The sequence below is a fragment of the Delphinapterus leucas genome, chromosome 19 (assembly GCF_059928025.1).
Source record: "Delphinapterus leucas isolate spDelLeu-1000000601 "Yukka" chromosome 19, BTC_Dleu_Yukka2, whole genome shotgun sequence".
NCBI classification, from domain to species: domain Eukaryota; kingdom Metazoa; phylum Chordata; class Mammalia; order Artiodactyla; family Monodontidae; genus Delphinapterus; species Delphinapterus leucas.
The window spans coordinates 19,044,471-19,071,238 of record NC_143147.1 but is presented as its reverse complement, the minus strand read 5'-3'; the positions used below and the strand labels follow the sequence as shown (position 1 = coordinate 19,071,238).

Here is a 26,768-nt window from a genome sequence, read left to right as displayed (position 1 = left end):
CATTAGTGTGAGATGTTAATTTATTATTGCATTTAGGTCTACCGACCATTTGAGGGAGTTAGCAGTTAAACAGCTGTATCTCTAGTTGATCTCTGCATATTTTAATCCAAATATGGTAAAGGGCAGGGCTAAATAAGGGAGTGTTCTTATAATAAACAGGGCTCAGAACTTGTAACAGAAAATTAAAATACACTCCACTCAAGTTCTCGCGTGGTTAACTTTGCACTTTGGTTAAAGTCTTATTTAGATTTAAATTTCTAAACTTTGCTTACAAAATTAAGTTTTCTTTGATCTCCTCTCTTCTGAATTGCAGAAATCAGATAAAACTACTTGATAAAATGATTTCCTGTCACGCTGCTGAAGATCCTATTAAAAAGGTTGCTATCTTTGGAGGAACTCATGGGAATGAACTAACGGGAGTATTCCTAGTCAAGCACTGGCTGGAGAACGGCACTGAGATTCAGAGAACAGGGCTGGAAGTAAAACCATTTATTACCAACCCAAGAGCAGTGAAGGAGTGCACCAGATATATTGACTGTGACCTGAATCGAGTTTTTGGACCTGAAAATCTTGGGTAAGACTATATGCTGTGTTGTGTGTGTATGCATGCACACGTGTGTGTATGTGGATGTGTCTGAAAAGTAGTGTGTGTGAGAGCGCGTGTATATACGTTTGATATTCATGTTTGTACATATAGTCGCTATTGTGAATAAGATCACTTTCACTTTTGTTATACGCCATTATGAATTACTCAGTTCCCTAAACTGGGCCTTCATGGGCTCTTTTATAAACTTTTATAACCATCAGACTGTTCTTAACTGATGTTGTTTTTAAATGTATTCTACACAGACTGAGACAACAAATAACAAAGGTTTTTATTTTTAAGTCGTATCTTTAAAGAAGCAGATTTAATAGTCTTTTGCATTAAATGAATGTTTGGCCACTATGCTTGGATACATATTTGTTAGCTTCTAGGTGATTTACTACTATGTGTTTTGCAACTATGTTTATGGTAGTGCAGGAAGTTCTAGTTAAGAAAAGTGCAATGTTTCAGTGAATATTTGTTTAATGAAAGAGTGAATAAATGTCTATCATCAGAAAACACTAGACCGCTCTGTGATCTGAGGAGTAGATGTACTACCTTCAGTAATGGATTACTAAGACCTGAATTTTCTGAATTTAAATTACTGCTGATGATACGTTGCATACAGTGTATGCAATCATAAATTTGCCTTTTTTTTTACATCATTATAGCTACCACTGTAGATACATAGGCTTCTAAGCTTTTTACCACTTCTTTCTTTCATTTACATAAAAATATTATTAAATACCTACTCTTCATGGGGCACTGTGCCAGGTACTGTGGGAGTACAAAGCTATGGACAAAGTGGTTTCTACTTTCAATGGGTTGGCAGACTACAAGCTAAGATATAAGTCATGCACAGGAACAACTAATGGAGCACCACTTTATGTGCTCATTTTCTATTAAATCCTAATTTGAGTTTAAAGAGTTACTTAATCTCATCACAGATCAAAAGACGGTTACTACATTTATACAAATTTGCCTCACTTTATGGAATAAATTCTTCTGGGGCAATTATACATTAGCCATAGCTTGCGTAACAGGCCATGTTCTCACTAACATAAATTTTAATTTCAAAAATGCTTTATCTTCATGACTGAGGTTATGTCAACACAATTAAGGTTTATCTATTCACCTAAAACAGCTATTAACTAACTCATATTACAAGTAAGGATTTCTTGAAGAATAACTTTTAGTTGGCATGTTAACTTCCCAAATAACTCTGAGATGAACTGGAGTGAGTTTTCTTATTATGACCACTCAATAACATGCATTTCAATGAGAGTAGTCTCTTTAATTAAATTCACTTTTTACTTCTTGCATTTAACACTTATCAGAGGCTAGACAGTTCTCTCTCAGGGTAGTTATGGAAACTTATGAAATAGATAAGTTAATTACCTTCTCTCATCTTCCCTCTCCCAAATTTTGCCGCTTTCCCTCTATTCGTCATCTCAGTGATGTCACGACTACCCACCAAATCACCTATGGAAATCATCTTAGAACCTTCCCCATTCTTCATCCCCTGCGTCTAGTGGGTTACGGAGTCTCCCAATTATTCAAATATTGAATAGTTGTAGGTATTTTGCAAATCTAGTCTTCCTCACCATTTTTACTGCCTTAGTTTACTTGTTCTATAGGTAGTTAGAGTAGCGTCCTAAAGAATCTTCCTGCATCCAGCCTTACTCCAATCCTCCCTACCATGTATTGTCTGTATGGCACTAGCCATAGGGATCATTCTAACAGGCAAATCTTGTCATGTCTTTCCCCTGCTAAAAATTCTTCAAAAATCTCCTATCCAGAATAGAGTTAAGTAATTTAGTATATAGATGTCATTCCCTTTAGGATATCGTTCCTAACCTATTCTTTCAGCTTTATCCTTTGGGACTCTTCCTGTGGGACCTGGATTCCAGGCACAAGAGCTCAAAGTGTCTATTATCTTTCAAGACTTCAAGCCTTGACCATGAGCAACTGGGTGGCTGTGGTGTGATTTACTCACATGGGGGAGAATGAGAAGCAAATCAGTTGGGGGAGGGGGAGAATTCATGAAGTTGTTGCATGAATTAACTTTTAAAGTGCATATGTATCCTTTAGGAACTATGTCTGGTTGCATATAATAGAAATCTGAAAACAGTGGCTTAAACAAATAAGGGTTTCTTTTTCACAAGTAATAAGTCCAGAGGTAGGCAGTCCAGGGCTGGTACAGTGGCTCAATGATATCATCAGTGCCACAGACTCCTCCTATCTTCCCACTGCACCGGCCTTGCTGTGCAGCTTTTGTCCCATAGTTGAAAAATGGCTGCTCCACTTTCTTGACTGATTTCCAGGCAAGAATTACCCAGGCGCAAACTGTAGGTCCTTTGAAGATACTAACAAAAACAGTCAGAGAATGGAAATAAATGGAATTAGAGAGAAATGTGGTTGAATGCTTTAATGAGGAAAAATAAATTTAAATTATCATGTACATTAAGAAAAAAATGTATCCTAACCACTGGGGGTGGGGCAGGTAGAGACTCATTTGAGAATTCAATAAAAACTATCAACCGTCATCCCAGAAAATGCATGTATGCATATACCTGCAGATTTTTGTATTTTTGCAGGGTCTACAGACTCTTCTCTGTAAAGCTTGACCCTGAACCTCTAGTGGTTCCTGGACATCACTTAAGAATCCCTAATTAGATGATGTGAGCACCTAACTTTGACTATTTTTGTGCACTAGAACTAGCTGCAGTGCAAAAAAAAAAAAAAGAAAAATAGGTGCATTTGATGGTCTAGTTCCATTATAGCCTAGTGCACTTAACTACTAAGAGACTGTTGATTAAATTAATGGAAGAATTTTGTTCAGGGTTGAAGTCAAATGATAAACTGAAATGTCCTTCTTGTGACCAGCCACATAAATGAACTATTATTTGCAAGCATGTCAATGCAACATTACATGGAATCAAATAGAAGGGAAAAATGTAAATTTTCGATTATAAAGTTTTCAAATAAATTTCCAATTCCTTTACAGATTTTTCATATTAAAGGTTTGGCAACTGGTTTCTTATATACTGTGTTCTTATTGTATATTTATGTTACCTTAGCCGCAGATGTTGTTAATCTTTTTCTCTCTGCTAATAACAGCAAAAAAATGTCAGAGGATTTGCCGTATGAAGTGAGAAGGGCTCAAGAAATAAATCATTTATTTGGTCCAAAAGATAGTGAAGATTCGTATGACATTATTTTTGACCTTCACAACACTACTTCTAATATGGGGTGCACTCTTATTCTTGAAGATTCCAGGAATGACTTTTTAATTCAGATGTTTCATTATATTAAGGTAATGTCAATGTTATTAATTTACAAGTTAGCATAGGATCCATAATTTTAAGTCACTTATAGATGTGAAACAAGCAGAAAAGGGTCAGGAGGGAGGGTCCAAGGGAAATGGGGGTCTGGGAGGAGCACCAGAATAGAGGTAGTAGTGACAGGCGGGAGAAAAGGAGAAGAAATGAGTAAAACAATAAATGCAATGAATAAAATAATAAAACATGTGGACCATTGTGTCTATAAAATTTTAAATCTTTTATCAAGACAGCCACCAAATCATAGGCTATGTGGTAAAATTAATACCAAAATTTTAAATGGTATGGTTGAAGTGGCTCAATTACCATTTTAGGAAGCTCAAAATATAGTCATTTAATGTTTACTAAAGACCAATGGTAAAAAGATTGGCTCTCTTTAGTCCTGCCCTTGTCTCCATTTGATTCAGATACCCTAACATACATCTGATCTTTCAGTACTTCATATAGGTAATCATTTTAAGGCTCAAAAATCTACAAGATGAAAAAATCAGCAATCCATTGCTATACCTAGAGAAAAACTGCTAGAGAATAACAAGCAAACAAAAACACAAATAATAAACTGTATGATTATTTTTATATAAAGGATAGACTTCCTTCCGGAGAGCTGGTATGAGCTAGTATGATTTAATGGAAAGAGTGTGACCCATATAGCCAGTGCCTGGGTTCAAATCCTGGCTTTCTCTCACTAACTTTGAACAAGATATTCAACTCCCCAAACCTTGCTTTCTTCATTTTATAAAATTGACATAATAACAATACTTACCCCATATGGCTGTTATAAGCCTTAAATGAGATAAAATATTTAACGCACTTAGCTGAATGCCTGGCAGATAGTAAAGATTATTAGTTTTGTTTCCTTGAATTTTTTGGCCTTGACTAAATAGTAGTTCTGGTAAGAGATCATAATGCAGCTGTTTTTGCTGCTGATTGAAGGGAGAGCTGAATACTTTGCTTGCCAGGCACAGAAGCAGCATGTTATCAAAACTGAGAGGGCCGTCTTGAATTCTCATTCAGATAAGTGGAGGTAGGGGGAGTTAGCCGACATCTGTAGGGACCTGGCCCATAGGGGTAGAAAAAGAATTCTTTAAGAGACCAATACTAAGCTAAATAGTAAGTGTAACCAGTGGTGAAAACAAAAATAACCAAATCCATTCAGAAAAAGAATTTATTCATATTCTTTGTTTATGGTTCTGGGGAATTGTTTAATGTACATTTTATCCAAAAAGCTATGTATTATCCAATTTTATATGTAATTCATTTATGTGCTTTCAAAGCTTTAATAATACCATCGGATTTTAGAGTGTGTTTCATAAAGCTGTCTTACTAATCTTAGTTGATGAAGTGAAACATATTGAAGACATTATTGACTCTGTAATAGCAAAGAGAACAAGGCAGATGGTCTTTACATAATAAGAAAAATCTTTTAAATTCTTTTCAGACTTCTTTGGCTCCATTACCCTGCTATGTTTACCTTATTGAGCATCCTTCCCTCAGATATGCAACCACTCGTTCTATAGCCAAGTATCCTGTTGGTAAGTCATATTTCCCACTGTCACAACTAAACAAAATATGTCTGAGATGAAACTCTGAGAAAATTAATTTAAAGACTATTTATAGCTACTTTGCTAATAATTATGGCTTATAATTGTCAAGTAATAAGCAAAATATCACAGGCAGTCTCTAACTATAGCAGATTTCCTCAATTTCATTGAGCAGCTTTCTACATTCCAGGAAAAAACACTGAGCTGAGGGAATTTGAATCTTTTATAATGGACAGTAAGCAGCCTGCCTTTTGCTTAAGAAAGACACCATCCCTATCTTCCAAGACTATTTACTATACAAACATTCTTTAAAAATATAATCTGGAGCCAAGGCAGTCACTATCTTGCTGGCAAGATGTGCAGAAGTACAAAAGACCCATGGAAAATTCTCTCCCAATATCCCTCTTAGCACCTGCTTTGCAGTAGAGCCTCTGGTAATGTGTGTTTGTTATCCATTCACTTGTTTGCCCTGTCAGTCACTGGGCTGTGAATTCATCTTTACCTTCTGGTAACTTCCAACATGCAGGTTTGCACTCTCATACACCCTCCCAGACAGACAGTCTCTTTTTCTATATCCCATTCTCTTTCCTGAGTGACCTATTAGCGTAATTGTTTGCAGACCACACTATAATCATTAAAATTGCTGTCACAACTTAAAATCTTTTTTGTCAGATCTCAGGTGGTTTAAATAAGAGAAATTTAATTTAAAAACAAGTTGTCAAACAATAGAAGCAAATTTAAGGTTATCTTGGTTATTCAATTATTGATAATTTTGGTGCATAATCAAGGGATCAGTTGAGGCAAGCTAAATAGCCAAGTATAGGTAATTATTTGAAACAAACCAAATGCTTGACAATAATGGATAAAGTTCCTTTTTCTCTGTGACACCATATAAAGCATAGGATTTCCAAGTCTTGAGAGAGCAATCTTGGTCTATTACATTTATGGGGCAATGCTGCTCTTAGGTAGAACAAATATCTACTGATATGTTTGGCTCGTAAAAAGAGAGCCAAATCTTTCAAAGGTTTCAATATGGGGGAGTATTAAGATCATCATAGGTAATAGAAATATTATATGTTCTCCTTTCAACTTTACTATTTTATTTGGAATATTTTATATCATCCAGTCATTGGGGGGAAAAACACAGAGAGACACACTCTCCAACTCAATGTTTTATAATACTCCTATGATTTTAGGTGCCACAAGATGTTCATTGTAATTTCAAGCATCATATGCCAACACGACAATATCTAGTGGAAGAAAGGAGACTCCCAGGAACTCCCCTGCAGACCTTCCATTATGGCCAGCTGTTCAGAACTGGGTCACATATCCATTCTTAAATTAATTACTAGGATTAATGAGATTACTATGATTGACTAAAACTATTCTACATTTACTCCTGAGTTGGATACCCCAACCAAAATCAGGACTCTGTCAGCAAGGAGTAAGACAGAATGAATTTTGGGTAGGCAACCAACAATGTCTTCCACAGTATGCATACAAGACATATCCATGAACACATTTTCCCACATTTGTACAAATCATTTATGTACTGATGCATACCTTAACCGCACTTATATCATACACTTAAGTATATCCAGGAAAGCTGAGCACAAAAATGAAAATGAGGATAAAAGAGAACACAGTAAGATTTTGTGAATTGAGAAATAATAGAAGTGGATGAAAATAGAATAGGTGGAAAAGACTGTATATGAATTGGTGGAAGAGAGTGGATGATGCTATACTTGGTAAATGGTTTTATAAATGGTTAAGATGATGATTGGAGTGATAACGGTGTGGGAGACTTGGACAGGAGGGAAGGGACTAGATAAGTGGTTTAGAGAAAGAGTATTTTGTAGGTTTACGGATGGATGCTTGACAGCCACAGGAAACAGACCTGATAGTACAGGCAGAATTTTATTGGGGTGAGAAGAAATGAATACAAATTGTTTCTACAGAAAATTAAAACCATTGCACTATCATGTTGGGATGGGTTGTTATATTAAGGGCAAGAATGTTGCTCTAGGGTCACATAGATTGTCATTTGACTTAAATCCATGGCTCATTTAGTCTAGATTTCTATTGCTAAATAGTATAGATGTGTTTTCTCCTACAAGCTAAATGTTAGGTCCGTGACAGTTTCTCTTTGTGGCCACTTATTATTTTGTCAGTATAAATTTGTCTACTCCATTTACTATATTATTACTTTTTAATATTTTGACAATATTGAAGGAAATTTAAAGAAAAAAGACCTCAAAACCTTGCTACTATAACACAACTCTTTGATTTTTTTCCATGTTCTCTCCCAGTCTTTATTTACTATGCATATAACTTGTACATGTAAATGTTCTGCTTTATTTTTTGCCTAACATTAGGTCTCAAATATTTTCCATGCTGCTTCATGGTCTACCTCTTTAATCATTTTTAATGATGGGATTCTAGATCTTGATATATGAGAATGCTCGATCTTATATTCTAATACTTATATGAGTGTGACTATCTCCCCTTCTGTACTTAGGTATAGAAGTTGGTCCCCAGCCTCAAGGGGTTCTGAGAGCTGATATTCTGGATCAAATGAGAAAAATGATTAAACATGCTCTTGATTTTATACATAATTTCAATGAAGGTAAGTAGTAGGCAGAAATTGTTTCTTTAATTGTTAGCTTGTGTGTGTAAATAAATCAGAAAAGGAAGATGAGATGGAGTACACATAATGACTTAACCACTAAACACTGAAATAGCAATGGAACCTAGGTTAAATTTGCCATGTTTGTGACACTAGTTGCTTTTTAAAAAATTTAATCACTTCAGCCATTCGTCAAAGACCAGTGTAGACACATTCAAGAAAAGCAGCTACCAAATAAAGCTCCCCAAATGAAATCCTCATTTTCCTATTAATCTCCATTTTTAAAAGCAAAGAAATACAAATGTCCAATAAACAGATGAAAAGATGTCCAGTATCACTAGTAATCAAAAAGTGCAAATTAAAATGCAAAACCATTTTCTCCCATTAGATTGGGAAAATATTAAAATCTGATAATATTAAGTGTTGGTAAGGGTGTAGGAAAAGGAGACATTCTCCTTCCCTGCTGGTATAAATTGGTAAAGACACTTAGAGGATAATTTTACAGTAACCACTTTCTAATATGCACAGATCCTATGACCCAGCAGTTCCATATCTCAAAGAAACACAAACACATGCACACCTACATGCCACATACAAGGGTGGCCACTGCAGCATTGTATGTAAAGCAAAACAATGGAAATGACCTGAATATCCATCAGTTGGTTAGTTAAATAAAATAGCATGGAAAGATCTTCAAACTACATTGTTAATTGAAAGAAAGCAAGTTGCAGACCAAAACATACAATATACCAATTTGCTTCAAAATAATAATAATAAACACTTGCTGGAATACACATAAATATATATGTTAGTACATAGGAACAGTTCTAGAAGAAAACACATCAAACTGATAACAGCAATTACTGGGGAGAGGAGGGGAAAACCAGGTTAATTTTGTTTTAATTGTGTTCAGGAAGAATGATGTACTCATGTATTATTTGTGCAATTACAAAACAGTTAGATGGGGCTGGTGGTGAGATGGGTACATGGATCTCTATGTACTATCTGCTCATTCATTTGGTAAAAACCTAAAACTGCAGCAGAAAAAATAATGAAATCTATTAATTATTTTAAAAATAACTTAAAATTTTTAAGAATTATAATAAAAGTAAAATCAAAGAGGCATCTTATGTAAATAATTATTCATACAGGCAGAACTGAAATTATTTGTTGAGGAATGGGCCATTACAGTGACAGAGCTGGTGAATAGTTCAGTGCCTGTGGGGCGTATAATCCCTTAACCTGTTTGTGCGTCCTACTGTGATCACAGGAATTTCTTCCGTGCTTGGGAATCCTTTGACTCCAAAGTCACAAAGACTGAAAATCAGCATTCTACCACCTTTGTCTGAGGACAGGTTCTATACGGTCTAGTGGACCTGGTGTTGGGAAGGTCATCACTTATTCACAAGAAACCATTCAAATAGTGAGTGTGAGACTATGGTGTTAAGAAACAATGCACCCAGGTAGAAGGCCACAAACCTGACTGAAAAAACACATGGTTTTCAAATCACAATCCATAGATTCCTGCTACCGGGTAGGGATTTAGTAGCTGTCCTAGTAGCTCCGGGACAGCCAGCCCACCTCTGCTTCAATCAGAGCAGTTCTGTTTTATCCTTGTAACATTTCATTTAACCAAAGGATTCTGCAATTCAACATTTTAAAACCATTATTAATTTAGACTCTCCAGTTTGATGGATTTTTAACTAACATGGAAAGAGCACCATTATCCAAACAATGCTGGCAAAAGGATCATAACCGTCTGAAGAAAAGTCTCTAGAAGTGTATAGAAGAGCTCCATTTTTGGCTCTGTGCTACTCAAAATTATTATTAGTACTTGGATAAGGACATAAGTGACATGCTTATATAAGTGGTAAGTGACAGGAAGCTATCAGGAAAATATCTGGGTTCAAAAGGTGTATCCAAAAAGTTCTGACAATATTTAACAATAATCTAGACCAAATGTTTAAGGTTAAATACATCAGGAACAAAATTTTACTTTCATGTTAAAAAATCCCAGAATGAAGGAGGTGATAGTCTCTTTTCCGCTTGGCTAAACAACATTTGGAGACCTCTGAATAAATTCCAAGTCCATATTTCAGGAGAAACATCTATAAAGTAAAGGTTAGCCAAGGAGTTAGTTGAGCATGTTGAAGAGTTTGAAAACCATAATAGGAATGATCCCAAAGACGCACATAGAACTTCAGTTTACAAAGTACCTTCACATGTATCCTCGTGTATGTGACAATATGAGTGGAGACTGATAGAATCAAAGATACTTAGACTGGCAAAAAGAAGTCTTAAGGCCAATTTTATTTCAGAGTTTCAGAAGTGTTATATTGGAAAGGAATTAGACGTGTTTTCTGTGACTCAGAGGCCAGAATAGAATCAGTGGGATAGTGTTACCTAAAGACAGAAATTTCTGGGACTTACCTGGAGGTCCTGCGGTTAAGACTCGCGCTCCCAATGCAGGGGGCCCAGGTTCGATCCCTGGTCAGGGAACTAGGTCCTGCATGCCTCAACTAAAAAAAAAAAATCCCGCGTGCTGCAGCTAAGACCTGGCGCAGCCAAATAAATAAATATTAAAAAGAAAAAATAAGAAAGAAATTTCTAATTAACGAAGCTGACCAACAATGGAACAGACCATACTTTGTGAGGTTGTTTAAAAGCAGGAGCAAATGACCACTTGGTCAGAAAGATACAGAGAATATTCAAGCATCGATGAAACTTAGGCATTTGAGACTCCTTCTAGCTCTGAGATTCTAAGTAGCAAAAACATGCTCCTTTGTGTTCTACCACTTTCTCCTTTCCTCCCAATGGACCTTCTGGTTTAAAGGTATGACATCTGATGTTTCCATCTTCAACTTGGAAGTTGTGGTAAATTCTAAAAATGGCCACAAATTCTTCCTTTCCCTGCTTCCATGTCCTATCAAGAAATGGAGTCTGTTTTCCTACCACCTGAATCTGGCTTGGCCATGTGACGTGTTTTGTGCCACAGAAGAGGTTTGAAAAGAACTTGAACATCAGGGCTTGCTCTCTTGCTGACCTTGGGAACCTTGCACTGTCATTATGTGAATCAGTCCACCCTAGCCGGCTGGATAATGAGAGACTGTGAGGCTGAGAACTGAGACACCCCAGCTAATAGTCCTGCAGCTCCGGCTGACAGCCTGTCAAATGCCAGATATGAGAGTAAAGCTGTCTTAGATCATCCAGCCTCCTGCTGACCTGCCATCTCCCCACAAATGCATGAGCAAGCCAATTAGAAATCAGCCAGTCCAGCCTAGACCAGAGGAACGGGCCAACCAACTCACAGAGTCATGAGCTAAATTAGAAGGTTGCTGTTTTATGCCACTAAGCTCTGGCATAGCGCGTTATGCAGCAAAAGCTAACTGATACAGAAGTAATCACGGGGTATCTGCATTCCAACCCTGGCTGCACTTTCCGCGCCAAGGGGAAAGGATGATTTTTCTTTGGATTGCAACCATAGCACACTATGGGCTCTACGTTGGATGAAAGTTCATCCTGTTTATTAAGAGTTTGCCTGGTATAAATGTAAACTACTCCTTTTCCAAGTTTCTGGGCATTGGGTTGTTTAATGCTGCATCTTTGTAAGTTGGACTCCACTATTGGCAGACTGCCTGCATCCCAATATCTCACTGCTCAGGAGCTACCCAAATGTTTAACATATTTAGTTAAGAGAAGGAGCACAGTGGGGAAGTCATCTAACCAGTTGAACGTCCTCCTGAAGTTATGCAATCACAGAGTGTCAGAGCTGGAAGAGTCCTCCAAGGTAAACTAATGTGAAACATTTATTTGAGAGGTAAAGAAAGTGAGCTTCGAGAAGTTCAGTGTCTTGCTCAAGTTTACACAGCTAGGAGACTAGAGCCTAGGTATCATGACTCCCAGTCCTAGCCTCTTTCTCTCCCACACTGGCTTTTTAAGTTCCGTTTTCTACCTCTATCCTACCTCGGTGTACTTGTGGACAGTGTCGGTAGGCATAATTTGAGAACATCTTTTGGTTTAGTGTCGTTTGTGAACATCCTTAACTAAAATTTTATGGAACCATATAAGACCCTGAATAGCCAAAGCAATCTTTAGAAAGAGAAACAAAGCTGGAGGCATCACATTCCCTAACTTCACACCATATTACAAAGCTGTAGTAATTAAACCATATAATATTGGCATAAAAGCAGACACACAGATCAATGAAACGGAATAGAGGGCCCAGAAATAACACCATGTATATATGGTCATTTAATTTACAAGAAAGGAGCAAAGAATATACAATGGGGAAAGGACAGTCTCTTCAATAAATGGTGTTGGGAAAATTGGACAGCCACATGCAAAAGAATGAAACTCAACCACCATCTTAACCACCATACACAAAAATTAACTTAAAATGGATTAAAGACTTGAACATAAGAATTGAAACTATAAAACTTATAGAAGAAAACATAGGCAGTGAGCTCCTTGAAATAGGTCTTGGTGATTTTTTGAATCTGACACCAAAAGCAGAAGCAACAAAGGCAAAAATAAACAAGTGGGACTCTGTCAAATTAAAAAGCTTCTGCACAGCAAAGGAACCCATCAACAAAATGAAAATACAATCTACTGAATGGGAGAAAATATTTGCAAATCATATATCTGATAAGGAAGTACTATCCAAAATATGTGAAGAACTCATACAGCTCACAGCAAAAAAAAAAAAAAAAAAAAGTGTGATTTAAAAATGGGCAGAAGATCTGAATAGACATTTTTCCAAAGAAGACATACAGATGGCTGACAGATACATGAAAAAATGCTTTACATCATTAATCTTCAGGGAAATTAAAATCAAAACTATAATGAGGTATCCCCTCACACCTTTTAGAATGGCTGTTATCAAAAAAATAAGAAATAACAAGTTTTGTTGAAGATGTAGAGAAAAGGGAACACTTGTGCACTGTTGGTGGGAGTCTAAGTTGGTGCAGCCACTATGGAAAACAGCATAGAGGTTCTGCAAAAAATTAAAAATAGGACTACCATATGATCTAGCAATTCCACTTCAGGGTATTTATCCAAAGAAAATGAAAACACTAATTCAAAAAGCTATAGGCACCTCTGTGTTCATTGCAGCACCATTTACAATAGCCAAGGTATGGAAACAACCTGTGTCCATCAATGGAAGAATGGATGAAGAAATTGTGGTATCCATATACAATGGAATATTATTTAGCCATAAAAAAGAATGAAGTCTCGCTATTTGTGACAGCATGGATGGACCTCAAGGACATTATGCTGAATGAATAAGTCAAGTAGAGAAAGACAATTACCATATGATCTCTCTTATATGTCAAATCTAAAAATGAATAAATAAAAATTTAAAACCAAGCTCGTAGATACAGAAAACAAATTGGGGGTTGCCTTAAAGCAGAGACAGGTAGGGATGGGAGAAATGGATGAACTGTCTGAGGGGTTTTTAAATTTAAATAAATTGAATCTTTTTAAAGTCACTCTAACCTATTAGACAGCCTGGAAGTTTCATTTTTCAAGAACAGTGTAACCATGAAAAACTCAGTAAGACACAGACAAATCCAATAAATAGAAGAAACAAAGAAATCAAAGAAAATAAGAAATCGAGTGTTGGACTATTTGGTGTATTGGATTGGTTCAGGATTATGAAACCTAAACTTCTTATTGTTGATAGAAAGGGTACAAGTCCTTTATAATATATTGTCCACTTACTCCATAGGCCAAGGAAGTTAAAGGACTCTGGGACCTGAGATCATTAGTCATAGAGCCAACACTCAGCATTTTGGTAATGCTGGCAATGATGAAATAAGATAACACTAGAGCAAGAGCTGTTATGGCCAACGACATGTGCCTCTAAGGATGGCTTTTTCAGCTTTAGGTTAGGACATTCAAGCACCAGAAAGAAGATCCTGTACAGTGTCTCAGTGTTAGTGGTGGCAGAGCAGCTCTCTGCCTGAAGCCGTACAAGCCTGTGGCATTTTTCTTAATAGCCCCAAGTTGGAAACGTGCAAGATGTCTATAAACCATAGAAGGAATAAATAAATTATGGCATTTTCTCACAGTGGAATACTATACTGCAAATAAAATGAACAATAGCTACACACCACAATAGGGATGAATCTTCCCCAAAAGTTGATCTTAAGAAGACAGACACAAGATGCATATATTGATTGATTATATTTGTAAAATATTCAGAAGTAGGCAAACCTGAACTATACTGTGTGGGATTCATGCATGGGTGGTGAAGCTATAAAGTAAAGCAAGTAAGTCATTACCAAAATTAGTGGTTACTGCTCAAATGGGAAGGCGATGGGATTATGATGGGAAAGAGACATGCAGGGGATGCTGGTATGCAGGCAATGTTCTTGTCCTGGGTGGTGGTTCCATGGCTAATCACTTTACAGTTCATTAAACTATATATTTATGTTTCATGTACTTTCTGAGTGTTATACTTCACGATAAAATGGTTCAAAAGCAAGAAAATAGTGTGTTCCTCCTGTAACTGTCTGTCTTCAGTTTTTGTTCTTCTTCCTTCTTTAACGTATCAACTTCCCTTTTTTCAGGAGATTTTGTTAGTTGCTATTTATACGTACTGTTTTTGCCATAGGAAAAGAATTTCCTCCCTGTGCTATTGAAGTCTATAAAATAATGGAGAAAGTTGATTATCCCAGGAATGAAAGTGGAGAAATTGCTGCTATTATCCACCCTAAACTGCAGGTAACATTCACTATTTCTTTTAAATGTTGAAAATAATGACGCCCTACCTTTGAGTAGAACTTTACAGCCCATAAGGCACTTTACATGCATTAGCTCATTTGATGTTCTCAAAAGCACTGCAGTCTAAGGTATTCAGACCGTCACTCAGTGAATATTTACTGAGTAAATCCTTTGCTGGCTCTGGGGGTACATCAGTGAACATGGTTTATATTCTTGTGGAATTTATAGTCTAGATATACTAAAGTCTAAACTGTGATCTTGAAATGAAGATAACCAGATGCTATAACAGAATAATGAGGTGGGGATGGGGGTCAGAGAATGTGAAATTCCTGTTCAGGTGCAATGGGTAAGAATTATTATATCTATTTTAATATAAGAAAACAGAGGCTCAAAAATTAGATCCTTCCCATAGTTATTGATGACAGATCCAGAAGGAATGTTCTTTGCAGTTGACCACATTGCTACCACCTCCCTGTGATCACTACTGTATAAGTTAGAGCAAAACGATCAGAACCTCTTTCTTTGGAATGTTTTCTGCCGCCTTTTCCTGACTCCTCAAAACCTCAGTATCTGTTCCTTGTGTGGTTTGATCAATAATGGCATAGTGAAGGGGAAGAAAAGGCTCTTAGGAATGTATAGGAGGTTTAAAACTGGAAAAGGCAGAGATAAAAGCAGAGAGGAGCAAAGATTCCAAAAAGCTAAAACATCCGTCTCCATGCACAATCTCAGACCTCAGAAATGTGGAAGTGATCCAATGGGTTGTCTAGTCTGGTGCATTCATCCCTGGATGCACATCGCCTAGAGAGCCTTCTAAAAAATAACAATCTCCCACTCTGGGATAATCTGATCTTATTGGCGTGGGTGATTAGGGTGGGAAACCACTGATCCAGTTCGGATTCCTGTTTAATGACCCTAATGATAGTTATTCAGACTTACAACTTAATAAAGTAGCCTGCCCCAAAATACAGGCTCGTGGAGCAAATCCAGCTTTGTGCCTTAGTGGGATCCGGGTGGACACTTGAAGAAGGAGCCTTAGGCAGTGTTTTAAAGGACAGAAAGATAAAGATTGGGGGAGAGAAAAGAGGAAAGCACTACAGGTAACAAAAATTGCACATACAAGAAACAGAGGCCAAAGTGATGATGTCACAACCGGCTACAACACAGGATTTTTAAAAAAATTTTTATTGGAGTATAGTTGCTTTACAATGTTGTGTTAGTTTCTACTGTATAGCAAAGCGAATCAGCTATACGTATACACATATTCCCTCTTTTTTGGATTTCCTTCCCATTTATGTCACCGCAGAGCACTGAGTAGAGTTCCCTGTGCTGTACAGTAGGTTCTCATTAGTTATCTATTTTATACATAGTATCAATGGTTACAAATGTAAGTTTTACATTCCTCAAGGACATCCATGAAAAATACAAAAATCATCCTGGGGAGGCAGAGAGGTAAGATTAATGGGATCACTAATAAACAGGGCTAGTTGTAGGTCTTGAAAGTCAGGAAGGATAATTTTGATTTGGTAGACAATAAGGAATGGCTCAGTATTCTACAGGAGGGATTGACTGATGGATTATTTCAATAAATATATTTGAAGGACTTCTCAGCTTGTTCTGGGCCCTGAGATTCAAGATAGGGTCTCTCATAGAGCTTCCATACTAATAAGGGGAGAACAGACCATGAATAAGTAAACAATACATCAACCACATGATTTCAAATTGTAATAAGTGCTATAAAAGAAATAAACAGAATAATATAGGAGCAGTTAACAAAGGGTTCCTACTAGATGGAGTGGTCAGAAAGAGCCATCTCTGAGATGAGGGCATGGAAGCTGGAACCTGGAAGGTGAGAAGTCAGCCATGTGGAAAACAAGTGCAAAGGCTCTGAGGCTGGAGCAAACTTGGAGCGTTTGAGGAACAGCAAGAAGACCAGTGTCAACAGAGAGTAGGGAGTGAACAGAGACCCTGGAGCCAGAGACTCAGGCAGGCACCTGGTTATGAGTCCAGATTTTATTCTAAAAGTGATGGTTCTTAATCAGGGGTGCTCACTAGAATTCTCCAGGTTCCCTCTTCCCACCCCCAAATGCTTGGAGCCTGTCCCAAAAGCACTAATACAGTGCTTCTCAAGCTCCAGCCACATGAGAATCACCTTAGTAACTTTTTAAAATCCTCATTCTCCGGCCCAGGGATTCTGATTTAATTTATCAGGGTGGAGACAAGAAGTCAATTAGGTTCACCAGGTGATTTTCATGTGGCTCAGGTTTGGGTAGCACTGCCCATCGGAATCTCTGCAGGTGGGGCTAGCAGACAGTGCGGAGGTATTGAAGAAACCCTGTCAGTCATTCTGGGGCCCATCTCTGACTGAAAACCACTGGTCTGGAGCAGTAGTTCTCAGCCACCCTGTCCTGCAGAATCACCTGGGGCTTTAAAAAAAAATACAAACAGTGAATTCTAAATGAGTAGCATGAGGGAATTGGAGGAGGTGTGTGATGGAATTATGCTTCTTGATTACATGCTTATATGACTCTGTGCTATACATTTGTCAAAACTCAGAATCATACCCCAAAATGGTTGGATTTTACTGTACGTAAATTTAGAAAATAGTGATGCCTGAGCCCCACTCTTGAGATTCCCATTTGATGTATCCGAGATGGGGCCAGCCTTTATTCATCTATATTTTTCAAACATCCCAGGTAATTGTAACATGCAGCCAGGGTTCAGAAAATCGCTGTGGTGCTACGCTTCTCAAACTTAAATGTTGCACCTGTGAACCTCTGGGGATTTATTAACGTGAAGATTTTGACTTAGTAGGTCTGCGGTGGGGAATCAAATTCTGCTTTTCTAACAAACTCTCAGGTGATGCTGCCCTGCTGCTGGGAACGGTTAGAAACACAGAATCTCAGAGCCCCACCCCGGACCTATAGAATCAGAATCTGCCCTTCAACAAGATCCCTATGTGATTTGCAAACACAGCAAAGTTTGAGGAGAACTGCTCTAGGGTTCCTTTGGGGTGCCAGCACTGGTGTTTGAGGGCTCACAGGTCCAAACCCTGGTGGGGACCTCTCAAACAATTCAGTTGTTATCCTAATGTGGGGACACGTATGGGAAATATCCACGTCGTCTTAGAGTTTTCCCAGCCCACACCCCACCTTCTCCCACCAGTTCCCACCAGTATAGAACCTCCTAGCATGCAGGCACAACGTCACTCATTTTTAATCCCCAACAGTAGAATGTCTTATATACAGAAGGCTCTTAATGGATATTTCCTAAATTTTGCTGAGCAGAATTTAACTTCAGGTAGCAAGAGTTAGGATATGCACCTGAGGAGACACTCATTTAGTTGTGCCTTTTGATATTATAAATCTCTTTGGCAATATTCAAGGCAAACCTGATATTGAAGCAAACTATAATCACATGTGTCAGTTATAAAAATAAAAAGGGGAACTCTTAAAACCGCTGCCCAAATTAACTGCTCAATCTGTTTAGTCAGTTAACTCACATGCCTCTACACTATCTCTTTTAAAATAAGACAATGCTGTCATTTTAGTTGTCTAGAGCCTGACATAAACATTTTTTTATTTTTTCTTCAAGTATAGTTGACTTACAATGTTGTGTTACTTTCTGGTGTACAGCAAAGTGATTCAGTTATACATATATGTGTTCTTTTTCATATTCTTTTCCATTATACAATGTGTAAAGTAGGTGAAAAATCTAATGTAATTTATGTATTCTAATTGTTTCCTGAGAGGATCAAGACTGGAAACCATTGCACCCTGGGGATCCTGTGTTTTTAACTCTTGATGGAAAGACTATTCCATTGGGCGGAGACCATACCGTGTACCCAGCGTTTGTAAACGAGGCTGCATATTATGAAAAGAAAGAAGCTTTCGCAAAGACAGCTAAACTAACACTCAATGCAAAAAGTATTCGCTCCTCTTTACATTAGAAATCACTTCTAGCTCACTTGTTATAGGGTACGTTGAAAAGTTCTACTAGTTCGTAAGCTCCTGAAGAGCAGAATTGTGCCTTATTCATTTCCACAGCACCTAGCCCAGTGCCTTGCACACAATGGACATTCAGGTAAATTTCTTGAATGGGTGAATACATTAATGGATACCTTCTATAGATATCGTACTTTATGTATGTAACTTATTTAAAGAAGCACATTTCTTATTTCTGTATAGCTTTTTATACCTTATACTTTGATAGTTTAACATTCTTAGTAAACAGCCTTTGAATTTAAATTTTAACATTGAAATAGATACTATATACACAAAAAAATAACTTGAGCATATAATTAAATGTTGTATGTTTTCAAGTAATATAAAAATGCTGCTAGAAACTAATGGTATTTTAAATTTTTTCACATTTGAATTAATGATAAAGTATTAAGGATCCAGTCTATCAACTTTAGCAGTAGTTGTGTTATCTGTAGATTTTTAAATGCTCTTTTGAAGATGAAATGTGAACAAGAAATGAGGGCTGATTGTAAAGGTGACATTATGAATAAATCAAGAAACTCTGAATGGTCCTTTGTCCACTGACAGCCACCCACACAAAGCATCACAAAATATCACTTCTCTGGCATGCCCACTTGTTCTGGGTTGACCTCAGGGAGCGAAGAACCTCCTTCAGACCTCTCACACGCCCCGCTAGAAGCTCACGTTCCTTCCCAACTTGGGAGGCATGTTGCTCCCAGCCCTCCCTTCTTGCTTTGAAAGAACACGCTTGCCCTTCTTCCCAGCCAACGTGTAAGGAAGTCTTTGGGCTCCAGTAGCATAGGTAGTAAAGGCAGAAAGAGCAGAGGGCAGTGGACACTAGTGGAAATGTGACCCAAAGCCATCTCTGGTTCACAAATGCATTCTTTTAAGACATTCCCCCCTGGCCTAAATGCCCAAGTCCCTCACTCCCAGGATTCTTCTCCTCAGAGGTCCTCGGGCTAAAACTCTGCCTCTCTCCCGCTCCAATCCCTGCAGGAGCCTCCCCTCCCTCCTCATGGCAGCCAAGTAAAGAACACTTTATCCCATGATTTGGACCCCATGGAACCCATGTTTACGGTTTCAAATATATTTACAAAATCACACTAACATTATCTGTAACGTATATATGTCTATATATAGACAGTTCCATTCTTGCAATAAATTCCATTAAGCCAATTTCATTCCATATTCACTGCTCTATAGCACACAATTAAACTGTTTCTAAATTTTCAGCATTTATTTTTGCACTTTACCAAAACTATTTTCATTGGAATAAACTCTCTTCCTTCTGAATTCTTTACTAAAGATTCGATTTATCAATCACCTTTTGTATATAACAAGTTTTACCAAGCTTCCTTCTCCCATAGAACATAAAATGTTCCTTTGTGCTCTATGTCTAAGTTCAATTTTTCTAGGTCAGTTTTTTTCCATACGTATATTTTGGCAAAAATCCTTTACTCTCCCATCAAATTTTAGTTAGTTACAAAATTTACAATGTGCAACTGAGGCCACTGCGATTTCAGGTTTTGTATTGATTATTTCTATCAAGTCTCATTCTCTCTGACTCAATAGTTATATCTTTAGAGTTAGTTAGGTGTGATTTTTTTTTTTTTTTTTTTTTTTGCGGTACGCGGGCCTCTCACTGTTGTGGCCTCTCCCGTTGCGGAGCACAGGCTCCGGATGCGCAGGCTCAGCGACCATGGCTCACAGGCCCAGCCGCTCCGCGGCATGCGGGATCTTCCCGGACCGGGGCACGAACCCGTGTCCCCTGCATCGGCAGGCGGACTCTCAACCACTGCACCACCAGGGAAGCCCAGGTGTGACTTTTTTTAATCTATAACATATTGCTGTGTGGCTTTAGCCACTTTCAGTTTTATTTTGATTATTTCTAACAGTCTGCAGACTCATTTTTCCCATTTATAAAATGGGGATAATCATAATAATAGTGTCCCTCTCATGGGATTATTGTGAGGATTAAGTGGGCTAATGCAGATAAGTACTTAGCAGGGTGCCTAGTGAAATTCCTAACATAAAAGGCCCTTTCTGATCTGCCCTTCCCTCCCCACAACCCCTCTAGACTCATGTGCTTTCAGGTCCTCTCTGCTCCGGTGGGCTTTGTGTTGTTTTATTCCTGCGTGTCTTCACACAGACTGGCCTTTCCACCTAGAATTTTCTCCCTTCCCTTCCCTTCCTCCATCCCTGCCCCTCCCCCACAAGACCTCGTGTTAGCAAATTCCTATTTTTTTCTTCCAAATGCAACTCGACTCTCATTTCATCTATAAAGCCTTTCTTGGCTTGCCCCTTTGACCCTCTCTGCTTCCATCCAAACTTGGGGACATTACCAGTGTCTTTTTCAGCACCTGTAACCTACTAAATGCCTGATAAAGTTCAGGTGAGTAAATGAGTGTGCTCAACCGTTCCTCCTCTACTGAAATGTCTTCATATTCCACCAATGTCTCTGCCTCCTCTTTGCCTTCTTGCCTTCTTTCCCAGTCACGTCCTGAGTGTCCCCATCACTCCCGGGTAGAATTTACTCCATGCCACACTCTTCAGGCTGTCACTATATGCCAAATGATGGCGGATGGAAAATTACACCCTTTTAAGCCAGCAACCCTATGGGGAAAAAAGGGAAATTCGGGCTTCCCTGGTGGCGCAGTGGTTGAGAGTCCCCCTGCCGATGCAGGGGACACGGGTTCGTGCCCCGGTCCGGGAAGATCCCGCGTGCCGCGGAGCGGCTGGGCCTGTGAGCCATGGTCGCTGAGCCTGCGCATCCGGAGCCTGTGCTCCGCAACGGGAGAGGCCACAACAGTGAGAGGCCCGCGTACCGCAAAAAAAAAAAAAAAAAAAAAGGAAATTCAATAATCCCGTTGTGTGAAAGCTTTGGGTGGTTTCCCCTCACCCTTGATAGGAAATCTCAAAGCCTCCCCACAGGTGGACGAGTCCTATGTGCTCTAGCCTCTGCCTACCTCTGCAGCCCTTTTTCCCAGCAATTTGGCCACAAAGACTTCTCCATCCTCAAATGCACCAAGCTCCCTACTACAACATGGTCTTTGCCCATCTTGTTCCCTCTTATCGAAACCGTATCCCACCATCACACTCCCTTTACCTGGATTCCACTTATTCTTAAATGTGACTCAGGCCAGGCTAAACCACTTTGTTATGTGAGCTCATTGACACTACTGGACTAGTGCATACCAGTACACCTCAGAGAACCTGGATCCTCGGCCCAGGAAAAAGCACTGTGACCTTTACCTGTCATTCCATCTCTCTCCAAGTCTCAATTTCCCCACCTATTGAATGGAGATAGAATACTCATCAAACCGTCTACAGGGACTTCCCTGGTGGCACAGTGGTTAAGAATCCGCCTGCCACTGCAGGGGACACGGGTTCAAGCCCTGGTCTGGGAAGATCCCACATGCCGCAGAGCAACTAAGCCCGTGCGCCACAACTACTTAGCCTGCGTGCCCCAACTACCGAAACCCGCGTGCCTAGAGCCCATGCTCTGCAACAAGAGAAGCCACCGCAATGAGAAGCCCGCACACCACAGTGAAGAGTAGCCCCCGCTCGCCGCAACTAGTGAAAGCCTGTGCGCAGCAACGAGGACCCAACGCAGCCAAAAGTAATAAATAAAAAAATAAAAATTAAACAAGCCATCTAAAAAACAGTGGATTAAGATAACCAATATGAATGAAAGCACTTTGTAAATAGGGAATCATACAATCTCAAAGGCTGAAAAAATTGCAAAATATCTTTTGGAAGATAATTTTTCACAGTATCAAAAGTCATAAAACTGTTTACCCTCATTGACCTAGGCATCCCACTCCCAGAATATATACTACAACAGGGGCTTCCACCCTTTTTCTATCAGTCTACCCGGAATGTTTCCGTGGATGGCACATTCCTAGATTATAGACTGAAACCTGTTTGAGCTAGGATGTGGATTGTGTACAATTCCCATTTCCTTGCCACTCGAGAAGACATATCCCAGTGAAGGGTGTTATTCTGGGAATCGTTTGGATTAAGTAATTGACCAAATGCAGCACATCACTTATTAATAAATTGTTTGCAAGTTCTGCAACCCCTTCAAGGCACAGCAGCATCTTGGCATTCAAGTTGAGAACTGCCATTCTTTCAAAATAACTCAAAAGAATGAAAAAATGCACATACGTATATGTTGGGCAATAATGATAGTAATAATATCAGCTCTTTCCTGCCCATTCCCTTATTGCCTCCTTATAAATAAAGGTCCTGTGAGATAGACAGGAGGGATTTCTATGGATGGACCCCCTGCTTGGGGTCATATTACCTGAACCTATAAGGTTTTCAGGCTGTGATTCCTTGGGCATGTCACTTAAAATCTCTAGGTCTCCTTTTACTAATTACTTCCAGAGTTAGTGAGTGGTTAAAATGGGGTACTGGACGTGATATACTTTGAGATGTAAACGCTGCACAAAGGTGGCATGTCTTAGTGTGCTGAGCTGGGACCAATAATAATATTTTAGGTCCGAAAAGTGGCCTTCCCTTTATCCACTCATGTTAAGCAACACCCTACGATTTCTAGTCAGTCTTCATAGTGGCACACCTAAGACAAGGATAAAACATGATCATAACAAGGCAAAATAAATATTTATTAGAAATCATAAAAGCATTTCTTCAATGGCACTAAGATGTTCTTACTGCATTTATGACTTCTTCCTTGAACACAGAGTTTCACACACACACAACACTAAAAACAAGATGTAAAAGGAATTTGCAAGGATCAGGCACATTCAATGAGAACAAGGTGACAATTCTGTGTTTGGGACCAAGGGCACAGTAAAAACATATAAATCAATGCAGAGATCAAGTATGACTTACAGGCCCAGATGACGTCCCATCTACTGGGGCCCTACCCAGAGCAAAAGGACTTAGCTCGCCAGGCCTTGTGGAAGGAAAAGAAGGTCAATAACCCTGGGCTCCAGGGCAGGCAGGAGCCCTCTACAAGCATAATGGCCTCACAGTACGGCCTTGAACTCCTTCTCCCACCCCGGCAAGGAGGAAAGTAAGCACCATTTTTATTCCAAACAGATATATCACATAATTTCTAAAATAATGGATTCTTCCTGAGGCAGAGTTTAGTTAAAGGAAAATTTCCAGCCAAAACTGTTATCTGAGTGTGGGAGATTCCACCCCTGGAAAATGCCTTCCCCTTAAATTACTGAAATGTGAATCATTTAAGATGTCCTGATACACCTGTGGATTCAGTGTGGCGTGGTGTGTGGTTTTGTACACACCTGTATGCACACACTTCAATTTTAAACCCATCATGGGGATCACAGGGACAGTGCAGACTGCCAGCATGAATCCTCTGAGCAAAAAGCTCTCGTCCCCTCACATACGTCAACCACAAAGGCAGACTCACATTTACCGAATAACTGTGCTAAAATGGAAATCGTGCAGGGGGATATCTGAGGTCCAGAATCAGAACACTCCAGCTTCGACGGCTCTGATACGACCTACTGCATGACTTTGAACAAGTCCACTTTCCTTTTGGAGCTTTAGTCTCCAGGTGTAAAATAAGAGAACTGGTCCTTTTAAGCCAATGCTCTTTGACTCATTGCTTTCCTTGGTAAACCTACCTAGGCTGAGACCATCTAGGCTGAAAACCTTTGGGGGATGCCACTGTCAGGGAGAAGATTCAGTATAGAAAATGGTCCTGCCAGCAAATTCCATCCAGATCCACAGACAGGTCTCCATACATGTAAGAAGGCAAAGATCCAGTTATTGACTTCTGTCTGTCTAACGTCCCAGCTTTCGTTCAAGTGGGAAATGGAGAACCATACGGCTTTATCCATTCATATCCAAATCAAAACATATCTGAATTCCCAGCTGCATGGTGTAGAGCATGGTGCCATCGATCCAAACGGCTGCCCTTCAAACCAGGACATCTGTTCAGGATGAATGCAAGCAGGTAATTCCAGACACAGGATGCTAATCTCCAGGCTAAAAGGACCTTCAAGTTCATTTGACTGTGATCTTTAACAATATCCTTAATAAATGCTCAACCAGCTTCTGCTTAAATATCCCCAATATCTGGAGCAGTTGCTGGACTGAACTGAACTAAAATTTTTTTCCTGAAATTTCCAACTTTTGGCACTAGCTCTGCCCATCTGGAACACATCTGCTCCCCCTGCCTCTGGGACAATCTCCCCACAGCTTCCCTTCTCTGGGGAACATGCCTAGCCCCTTCCTCCCCTGCTCACACTTGAGCTTGGCCTGACCACTACAGCTTAGAGCACTGGTTGGCTCCCTGGGTCATCCGAGAGCACAGGGGCTGCTGCAGATTTTACGGCTCTAAGGCTACATCCTCCACTCATGGCATCTCTCCCTGACCCAGCCCATCAGGGGCACGAGGGCCAAGTTTCTACCCACCCAGGTAAGCTGGTGCACAGAGCAGCCCAGAGCGGAGAAGAAGGCCGAGAGTGGACTACTTGGCCTGTACTCCTTAGTTTGCCTCAAGTCAGATTAACTAGCCAATAGCCAAGTTATCTAAAAGCCGAATGGTTTTTGTGCCACTTAAAATTAAAATTTATGGTTAATAGCGTTATAATTCCACCTCAAAAATTCCCACATGAATCTATTACCAGATAACTGAGGCAGAGTGGATTTTATGGTTCTTTAGGCTCCAGTAACCTGGACCATTTCTACTATCTCCACTTCACCTCTGCCCCCAAAGTGACTCTGTGTGATTTCAGGGGGGAGAAAAATCAGAGGATGAGAATCTAAAAATAAGCCGCACATCTTGGCAAGCACTCCTTTCTCAAATGCCTTCTCCTCCACTTCAAACTTCACAGTTAACAAAAATATTTAATACCAGAGCATTTCAGGTATTTTGTTAAATTCCTCCAGTGAGAAATACTGACGTATAAGAGTAACCTCTGAGATTCAAGACCATGTAAATAGAGCAGCTGCTATTTCCGTTTCAGTCGAAGCCATGATCCCAACTTAGAGGCATGCACTGTTGCAGGGCTGGGACAAGGAAAACAGCCAAGATCTTTCACCCAGATGGTAGTCCCTGCCTGGTGTGTCTCTTGTGGAATTTTATGTGCATAAAGAAAAGCTTTTTGTCCTTGCTCTGGCCACCCCGAGGCCAAGTATATAATACTTGCCTCCAGCCCCAAATCCTAAAATCTATTTCTCAGCTTTAAAATAACATGCTTCATTTGAAGTAATTTTCATTTAAAACTGAAAAAGCCTTTCTCTATGGAAAAGAAAAACCCTCTGTTAATTATGCTACTAGAAACGTCTCAGTTGGAGACAGTTTGAGCCTTGAGTACAAAGGCCACTCATTCCAAGGGTGTTTTCCTTCTCCCTGAAGGCTCCAGAAGCTCATTCTCCTCCAGTCCCAGGATACCCGGCTTAGCTCAGTCCCCTGCACATTCTGGGATGCATCAAGCGTCCCTTAAATTCAGGAGACCCAGTTACAATAAGGGAGATGGTAGAATGCGCAGGCTGGGGCTGGGGACCTTGGCAGAAGACTCCTCTCCCTGCTCCTTGGGCCCCTGCCCCTGCCCTGCCACCCTCTCTCCCAGCCAAATCGACCTGCAGTTGGTGAACGCAGAGACTTCACCCAGGATTCAGGGACTCCTGGGACTCCCAGGCTCAGGACTGCTGGCTGTGGGTTTATACAAACTCTTTGCCGAATAACAAAGTCCAGGGTGTTTCCCACTCAAACTGACAACTGCCCCTCGGTTCAGCCACCCGTGCTTTCCTTGTCTCTGCAGGTGGAGCCAGGCTCCATTACTCTGCAAAGCCCGCAGCACCAAGTCCAGAACCCAGCCTCCAGCCTCAGACGGCCCACATGCACACGAGCTCTGGGTTCTTCTTCTACACTGAGGTTTCCGGAACTTCATCTATTTCGTCAAATGCATTAAGGGTAGTTTTGCTGTTGTTCCTGGAAGAATCTTGGATTTTGTTGAAATCTGCTTAAAA

At 39.6% G+C, this 26,768-nt stretch overlaps 2 protein-coding genes across 4 annotated transcripts in view; one reads left to right on the top strand and one right to left on the bottom strand.

The window, feature by feature from the left end:
* On the top strand, positions 1 to 19,343 carry ASPA (aspartoacylase). The gene is made up of 6 exons (XM_022595643.2): positions 1 to 574; positions 3,704 to 3,899; positions 5,363 to 5,456; positions 7,984 to 8,091; positions 14,708 to 14,817; positions 18,566 to 19,343. The coding sequence occupies exons 1-6, from the start codon at positions 339 to 341 to the stop codon at positions 18,761 to 18,763; spliced, it is 942 nt and encodes a 313-aa protein (XP_022451351.1). The 5' UTR covers positions 1 to 338; the 3' UTR covers positions 18,764 to 19,343.
* The window catches only part of TRPV3 (transient receptor potential cation channel subfamily V member 3), a 38,909-nt gene continuing 28,124 nt past the window's right edge, over positions 15,984 to 26,768 (bottom strand). For 2 of the 3 annotated variants that reach the window (XM_089900599.1, XM_089900601.1), the window contains one exon: positions 15,984 to 26,761. In XM_089900599.1, the coding sequence (XP_089756725.1) occupies positions 26,664 to 26,761 (98 nt within the window). In that variant the 3' untranslated portion in view covers positions 15,984 to 26,663. The remainder of the gene's footprint in view (positions 26,762 to 26,768) is intronic. The other variant, XM_089900600.1, reaches the window with a different exon arrangement.

Excerpts from the sequence above, each read along its gene's own strand:
- ASPA (XM_022595643.2), top strand. The coding sequence starts at position 339 with ATGATTTCCTGTCACGCTGCTGAAGATCCTATTAAAAAGGTTGCTATC. Across the intron at positions 5,457-7,983 it reads TATAGCCAAGTATCCTGTTG|GTATAGAAGTTGGTCCCCAG; the intron begins GTAAGTCATATT and ends TTCTGTACTTAG. Across the intron at positions 8,092-14,707 it reads TATACATAATTTCAATGAAG|GAAAAGAATTTCCTCCCTGT; the intron begins GTAAGTAGTAGG and ends TTTTTGCCATAG.